This window comes from Centroberyx affinis, unplaced genomic scaffold (genome assembly GCF_046629955.1).
Source record: "Centroberyx affinis isolate AG114_WGS23_722 - 3 ecotype Tasmania unplaced genomic scaffold, CSIRO-AGI_Caff_v1 ptg001842l_1, whole genome shotgun sequence".
Lineage (NCBI taxonomy): Eukaryota > Metazoa > Chordata > Actinopteri > Beryciformes > Berycidae > Centroberyx > Centroberyx affinis.
The window spans coordinates 216,056-224,171 of record NW_027280221.1 but is presented as its reverse complement, the minus strand read 5'-3'; the positions used below and the strand labels follow the sequence as shown (position 1 = coordinate 224,171).

Here is an 8,116-nt window from a genome sequence, read left to right as displayed (position 1 = left end):
TCATGAAGTAGTTTCCCTTTCGTGGCTTTTCAGGTGCACCTTCAGATTTCCAGAAAATCTGTATCGCTGGCCACGAACATGGCAGCCGTACGGCCGCTCTCCTGTGTGTGTTCTCCTATGTCTTGTCATTTGTCCGTTCCGGCTAAAATGTTTACCACAAATATCACAGGAGTAGGACTTTTCTCCTGAATGGTATCTCATATGCGCTTTGAGGTGACTGCTAGAGGTGAAGCAGTTGCCACACACATCACAATGATATGGTTTCTCCCCGGTATGACTTCTCTTATGAATTGTAAGATTCTGGCTCTGGCTGAATGCCTTGCCACAAATATCACAGTCATACGGTTTCTCTCCTGAGTGAGTCCTTATATGCACATTGAGTTGATTTCTTAGGGTAAATGATTTGCCACAGTCTTGACATGTAAATGGGTTTAACCTTGCATGTATTCTTGAGTGCTTTCTGAGAAAACGGATTTTGGTGAAAGTTTTGCCACAAACATCACAAAAATGGGTTTTGCTGTGAGCACATTTTAAATGACATCAACTCTTCTGTAGACTGGAAAGTTATCCTACAAACACAACAGTCAACTGCCTTGTTATGCTTTTTTATGTGCTTCTTTAAAGAACCTATGTACTTAAAGGCCTTGCTGCACAAATGGCAAACATTTCGGTCTGTTTGACTTTTAGCAGAAGCGTCTTCATAAGGCAACACTGTAAGTCCCACCTGCTTACTTTGTCTTTGCACTTCCTTTGCTTTCCGTTTCTTCGACCTTGTCTGTACTCCTGTGCTCTTCACCCAATCCTCATCATTGTCGTTGTTCTCACTCTGAGCTGCAGATTTATTTTCTGTATCGGCATTGGTTTGAGAAGGTCCTGGGACCTCAAGCCTCAGACTGAAGTTCGACTCTTCTCCCATCTCAAGTGGTGTTGAGGGTCCTGGGTCCTCCTGCAGCAGAGTTGGGTCACACCCCTCTCCAATGACAGTGCTGTTGGCCTGTGGAGGCTCTGCAGCTACAAAGGAGATGGAGGCAAAAGTTACCCAACAGGCTCCTGTTTCCATTACATGTCAGCGAGTCAGCTGCCACAGTTACTGTATGTACTGCACATGCACACCAAGCGCGACCAATTTCCTCTATCAAAAGTTGTCACTTGTAGCCGTTTCATTGTGTGTTTTGGGGACAAGCATCTGAGCAAATTCTCAGTTTAATTTCTTTATTTCATTTTGCCTAAATATAATCCATAAGCATACATATGGAAAACACAATCTTGATAATGTGTCTTTCTTTAGCAAGTTAGCTAGCTAAGTGGCTACTTGGATGTGATGGAAGCATCAACATATCTCGTTTGGCTTCATTTCACAAAAATCCATTCAATATTATTTACATGAACGACAAAATTAGTTACCGAACTACACTACCCAGCAGGCTTTTAGCTAGTTGGAATGTTCCATCTCCTGCAAAGGGAACGAGCTACAGGTTCACAGGCTACAGTGAAATAATGCCGGCAGGTAGTATCGTGAACCTGAACTCATACTGTAGCAAAGTCCCAAATTGCAGATATCTGTAATTCAATTCTTCCTAGTCAAAAAGAACATTTCAGATATCCACAATGACATTCTTCCTATCCACAATTGTCATTTCAGATATCCACAACGTCATTCTTCCTAGGACAAATTACATCACTTTTGCCATTCATGTGTATTGGGCTTTCAATTTCAGATATCCACAATTGCATTTTTGATCCAGAATGAACATTCTGGATATCTGCAATAGAATTCTTACTAGGAAAAACTCCAATTGCAGATATCTACAATCCAATTGTTACTAGTCATAATTTTAATTTCAGATATCCAAAATGATTGACTGAATGATGAATGACGATTGGATTGCGTTTATTTATGTATCATGATGGAGCCAAAAGAAAGAGCTACCGTTCCCCAGTGTGGGAATATTTTGAATTTATCCTAACAAGGTTGGCATATTACACAAATGCCTTTGCCTAAATAGCCTAACACTTTCACATGATTTCTGTTTGAAACAGATATATAAATGCCCAACCAAATCAATGTGCTTGTGCAGCACATTCCATATAGCCTAATAGCAAAATACAGGTTATTTCAAAACGTATCACTGAATTACCTCTGCCCAAGTGCCCAATGACAGTCTGTCCTTAAGCACTTTCTCCCTATTGTTCCACTTTATCAGGAAGTCGTTGTCTTTATTTATCCCTTTTGTTCTTCTGTCCTTGCGTTTATTGTCAAAAAATATTCACTCTCACGCTCAATATTTTATTATCAAGTTTGAACCACTGAAAAACACGAATTCATGCACACGCATTTTCACGTATGTGGAATTGAAGATAAACTCATCGGTAATATAGACGGGTAGCTGTTGAGAATGTAGCTGCTGGCGACACCTCTTCTTCTTCTTTAGTTTTTAGGCGGTTGACATCCAACTGAAAGCTGTAGGCTATTACCGCCACCTACTGGCCTGGAGTGTAGATATCTACAGCCATTCAGCGTCTGGTTTAGGATTCATTTTAGGATTGGGGTTAATGTCAGGAATATGGTCAGATTAGGGTTTAGATTTAAATATGTGGTCCGGTTTAGGGTTAGGCTGAAGTCAGGTTAGGGTTACATAGTCTGTAGAGATGCAGCAAATAAATAGGCAAGTGACATTTTGCTGAACTTTTTCTCAATTGATAGTTGAGTATCAACATCGAACTATTCAAAAGTGACGAACCTGTGTTGCACTCTGTTCAAAGTTGACAAATAACCATAAATTGCTATCCATTGATGTATTTGGGGAGGGCGGTTTGGTAACACAGCACTCTGTGAATTGAGATATACCAAACCAATCACCTGTTGCGGTTCAGGAGGAATAATCAGAGTGGGTTGTAAAGTCTAGGGCAAAGCCTCTTCACCAAGAGTAGGCTATAACTGAATTCATGCCTAAGTAAGTCATTCAACTTATACAATAGTTTAAGTCCAATGGTTTTATTCTCCGAAAACGTAGGCTATTGCATATTGTATCTAAAAATCCCCAAAAGGCCCTGGCTGCAAATAACTGACGAAGAGGAGACCTGAGCGTGGAGCTGGCCTGACAGCGGAGGTCTGCAGCCAGACCCCGGAAAAGTAGCAAATGATTACTATGAATCGTGTCCTCTTCAGCTTCAATCAGCAGCTTGACTGCCTCGCGCAGGGTGCGCCCGTTTATGGATAAACACTCCACAATACACGGTATCACAAGCCAAACCTATTGATAAGTGTTTTGGGTTTACTGTTTAATAGGTCTGACAGGTCTTATAGTGTACAGTGGAGTGCTCATCCCTCCGGGTGTTTGTCTTCAGCCCTGTGCTCTTTGTTGCGGCGGGCGGGTCGGGAGGCTGCCGATGGGAGGACCCGCTTTATTTATTCAGAGAGCAAACTCCGCGCACCCGCTACGTCACTCACTGACCGACCCGGTCGAAGCCCATGAACGAGCGCACTACAGGCAGAAGCTGTTGAGAGAAACTGGAATAATACTGCAGTGAAAGCAGAGTCATGTCGTTTTGCTCCTTCTTCGGTGGAGAGGTCTTTAAAGACCACTTCAAACCAGGTATGACTTCTTGTTCAGTATCCAATGTTGCTACATAACGATGACGTTGCTATTTATGGACTTTTAGCTAAAGTAGCTAACAGCTAGGTAGTGTTAGCGAGCTAAGTTTGCTGAATGCACAACAACCGACATTTGCCTCGGTAATTACAGATAGCCTTAGGTCGGAATAGATTATCCGTTTATATAAACACTAAACACTGGGAATACTCAGCGTTAGCTAGCACGCCAACCTCTGCCTCTAAACTGGGAAACTTTTGTAACCTGCGTTTTGATTACACAAGACTGTTACAAAACCGGATGTAGCCGGTGATAAGTTAAAGTTCCACTTGAAAACAAAAGTACACCTTTTAACAAAAGCTACACGTTATTTCTGTGATATTGGTCTGGTTTGTACAAACTCTCTAAAATCCCAAAACAAGAGAGCCAAGTCTGGGGTGTCACCAAGCAACAACTTTTCAGATGCTCCATTTGCAAAGAATGGGAGATTGTGGTGATTTGCGTGAGATATGAGGAAATGTTCTGTGTCAACACTGTTGGAAGAGTTGTTAATGCTCACAAATACTGATTGAGCTTCCCATGACAATAGGATAATAACATTTTAATTATATTTGGGGGTGTGTTTTGACTTGAAAGAAATCTTGCTACTGCAAAAACTGTCAGGTTACTAAGTACTAACCCAGTGACAAGCTTGGTGTAGAGACATACAACATAAGATCTGTATCAGAATAATTGTCTTGTTCTGTACAACGTTCTCTCCTCCTCAGGGCTTTATGTGTGTACCAAGTGTGATCACCAGCTGTTCTCCAGCAGGTCCAAGTATGAGCACTCGTCTCCCTGGCCGGCCTTCACAGAGACCGTCCTGGAGGACAGTGTGTCCAAACACGAGGAGAGACCTGGGGCTTATAAGGTGACATCACTGTAAAATCGATTTGTAGTCCACTTGAATCCCTCAGAGAAAGAGCAATATAAATTGATCTTCATTTTTTCAGCCAGTATACAATTTCATCCTTGTTTAAATCTTGTGGGTTGTGCGGGTTTACATCTCCTACTGTAAGTTAAGATGTAGCTAGTTGTTACCAATTTACAGTCCTTAAAGAACATATATGATTTTTCATCTGAAGGATTGATATAATGTACTGAACACTGAATCCATAGAAAACGTTGCTGAATGCTGACTCGGTCGTGTGATGTGTTCAGGTGCGGTGTGGGAAGTGTGGAAATGGACTGGGCCATGAGTTTGTGAATGATGGACCAGCCAAAGGACTCTCTCGCTTCTGAATATTCAGCAGCTCACTGAAGTTCGTCCCTAAAGGTACAACAGGCAGATTATGTCAAGATATTTGGTTGCAACAAATGTTACAGCTCTGTGGGGTTTATATTTTTTGTTGTATGGACCTAGGAATTCAGTGATATTAGTTTCTCATCACTAATACCACTTTTCATTACAGCATATCAGTCAGATACAGAGGTATTTTTCCCTCTTCAAAAGTCATATTATACTGTTTTCATTATTTTGTTTTCAAATATAGTATGGGACACATCAGTCTTTTACTGCAGCTATTGTTGTTCTGAGTTTTTGTCACCACTATTTCCAGTTTCCCTAGTTTACAGTTACCTCTTAAATCTTCATGCGCCCCCACTAGCATGGAATGTAAATAAAACAAAAAATATGTAACAGTGAATATACACTTACACACACTTGTTTGCAGCGATGTGTCAACTGAGCGACTGTGTTTATGCTTTGGGCAAGTTTGAATTTGTTGTAAGTAAATACACCGTCCCCTTCAGTCCTCACAGGCAGAACAGTTATAATACTGAACCCTGACTGGCAAACAGACAATATCAGCTCCTCCCATTCAAATGAGGCAAACCTGCCGAGTGGAAGCATTCCAGGAGCGGTGTCAGTTCAGATGCTGAAAACATGCCTGACTGGACTGATTTTAGCAATGGTTTAGTGAGTGGTGTCAGGCAAGACCAAGTCAGTTTTGATGCCTTAACTGTAGGAATCTAGAATCTAGAACTGCCTACAATTGGTCAACATTGCGCTCAAGATGGTTAACGGCTCCACTCCTCTTGACATAATCCCGTCCTCCATCTTGCTTCCTCTCCCCTCTCTACAGATAAGGTTGATGGACAGTAAGGTGAGCTGTGGGAGGGAAGTGCCAGTAGAGCTGTAGGCAGTTCTCTGTGCTACTGAAGGTGCGGACAGTGGATGAAGTGTTCTGGGACAAAGCCCAACCTGGGACCTCCAGGGCTCTGATGGACGATGGCCTCACTGCACAGCAAGAACAGAGGACTCTGAACAGCTTTCTTATGCAATAAGCACAGTGATAGCTAACAGATTTGCACAGTGACCAAGTTAACCTTGTTGATTACACACAACGTTTATATAGACGTCGTCTCATGTGGGAGAGACACAGACTACTCAGGTCAATGTTGTGATCCATTTTAATGACAACGGCCTATACCTGCATCGTTTGGTGTGCTGGATGCAGCAAATGAAATTTGACTGAATATAATAGTTTTTTAAAAATCAATATTGCTAATGATATTGACATCACTGTTATGAAGCTTTATGTAAATGGTTCACAATGTCTGATATGCAAAAAAACTCCAATAAATATATTTTCAATTAGAATAATACAATGCTTTATATATTTTGAATAATGGTTGATGTAGTTTTATCAAATATCTTGTTGAACTGTCAAGCGTTTTAATCCATGTCTTGCTTATGAATTGGATGCCGCTGTGTCAGAAATGTGACCAGACATTAGACAAGTTATGGAGAGGTGGCGTCACTTGATCTGGACATGTGCCACAAAGCGTCAAACTTTTTTAAGATTTATTTTTTTATTGCTAGAGATTTTTTTATTGATAGAGACAGCGTTAGAGAGAGACAGGAAGGTATGGGAGAGAGACAGGGGAGGACATGCAGGAAATAACCACGGGCCAGATTCGAACCCAGGTCGCTGTGGGAAGGACTGAGCCTTATGGTTCGTGCTCTACTTCAGTGATAATGGCTTTGGATTGTCAGATACAGAAAATGAAATATCACAAACATAACTTTTTTAAAATCCAATATTATTGACAACAGTGTTACCAATATCTGATATGCAAACAACAGCAACAAATATAATTTTCTATGAATAGCACTCTACTTTTTTTCTTATAGTTCTTGAGTATTGGTTCAGTGACTGATGCATGTAGTTTTATCAGACATGTTCAGCCTGTCATACTGTTCAGCTTCTTTTAAATAATTTACCATTCAAAAAGTAAATTTGTCAGTGAATGGTAAACTTGATTGTCAAGCATTTTAATCCACATCACTGCTCAGTGATGCAAGTACTGCCACCATGTGTCAGAAATGAGACCAGGCATTACACAAGCAGGACAGTGTCACTTGATCTGGAAGTGCAAGTTCATTCCAGCTTAAGCCGGGTGCCTCTCTGTAAACAAACGCTTCAAACTACAGAGAAACTACTTTTGATTTCAGACACATAGAGTTATTTGACATGGATGAAATGTCATATTGCTCTTTCTCTGGTGGGGAGGAATATAAGAGCCACTTCCAACCTGGTGAGTGTGAAGTTGCATGTCAAACGCACCTAAAAAAAATAAGGAACACACATCTTCCTGCCTGTTGTTTAACTACTTTCCAAAGAGTGGAAGTCCCACCGCAGTGAAAATGAAGGTATATGATTCTTAGTTGTCCATAATACTCTTTCCTCCGTCAGGTATATATGTGTGTTCTGAGTGTGGACATAAGCTGTTTTCCAGCACATCAAAGTTCGAGCACTCTTCTCCTTGGCCAGCCTTCTCAGAGACTCTCCAAAAGGACAGTGTGTCCAAACACCCAGAGGCATGGGGACCCATAAAGGTGGGTTACCTCTGCAGAACTGCCTGTTGTTTACTATAATATAATAAACCTATACAACCCAAGCTGGGTTTCCCCAAAACATGTGAAGCTCTAAACATCTAAAAACTAAATTCATCTTTCTCTCAGTCGGATCCGGTCGAAAGTCTAAATGGGATTGACTCAAGCGCTCTACCTGGTATTAATCATGTGATCTAGGAATAAAATGTTGATTTGAGCACTCTGGATTTTTGGTGTGATCCCAGGTTTGTTGTGGGAAGTGTGGCAATGGATTGGGCCATGAGTTCTTGTACGACGGACCAAGAGAAGGGCTGTCGCGCTTCTGAATATTCAGCAGCTCACTGACGTTCATCCCTAAAGGTGGGCCATCAATGGAAAATTCATCAGTTTCTTTCCTTCAAACACACAGCACACTGATGTACTGATAGCCTATACCTTTATCCCTAACCCCACCTTTTGGCCCCTCCCCTCTCCACAGATAAGGTTGATGGACAGTAAGGTGAGCTGTGGGAGGGAAGTGCCAGTAGAGCTGTAGAAAGTTCTCTGTGCTGCTGAAGGTGCGGACAGTGGATGAAGTGTTCTGGGACAAAGCCCAACCTGGGACCTCCAGGGCTCTGATGGACGATGGCCTCACTGGACAGCAAGA

General features: G+C 41.6%; 1 protein-coding gene and 2 pseudogenes across 2 annotated transcripts; 2 read left to right on the top strand and 1 right to left on the bottom strand.

Annotated features, from left to right (window-relative positions):
* On the bottom strand, positions 1-3,543 carry LOC139652660 (zinc finger protein 596-like; annotated as a pseudogene).
* On the top strand, positions 3,453-6,236 carry LOC139652668 (methionine-R-sulfoxide reductase B1-A-like). 2 transcript variants are annotated; one of them, XM_071529825.1, is made up of 4 exons: positions 3,453-3,596; positions 4,361-4,503; positions 4,794-4,908; positions 5,717-6,236. In XM_071529825.1, exons 1-4 carry the CDS (start codon positions 3,542-3,544, stop codon positions 5,734-5,736), a joined length of 333 nt encoding a protein of 110 aa, XP_071385926.1. In that variant the 5' UTR covers positions 3,453-3,541; the 3' UTR covers positions 5,737-6,236. The 2 variants fall into 2 exon arrangements, with proteins under 2 accessions (XP_071385926.1, XP_071385925.1); XM_071529824.1 differs by lacking the exon at positions 5,717-6,236 and having other exon boundaries at positions 4,794-5,683.
* Positions 6,237-7,044: 808 nt separating this feature from the next.
* Positions 7,045-8,116, top strand: LOC139652669 (methionine-R-sulfoxide reductase B1-A-like; annotated as a pseudogene).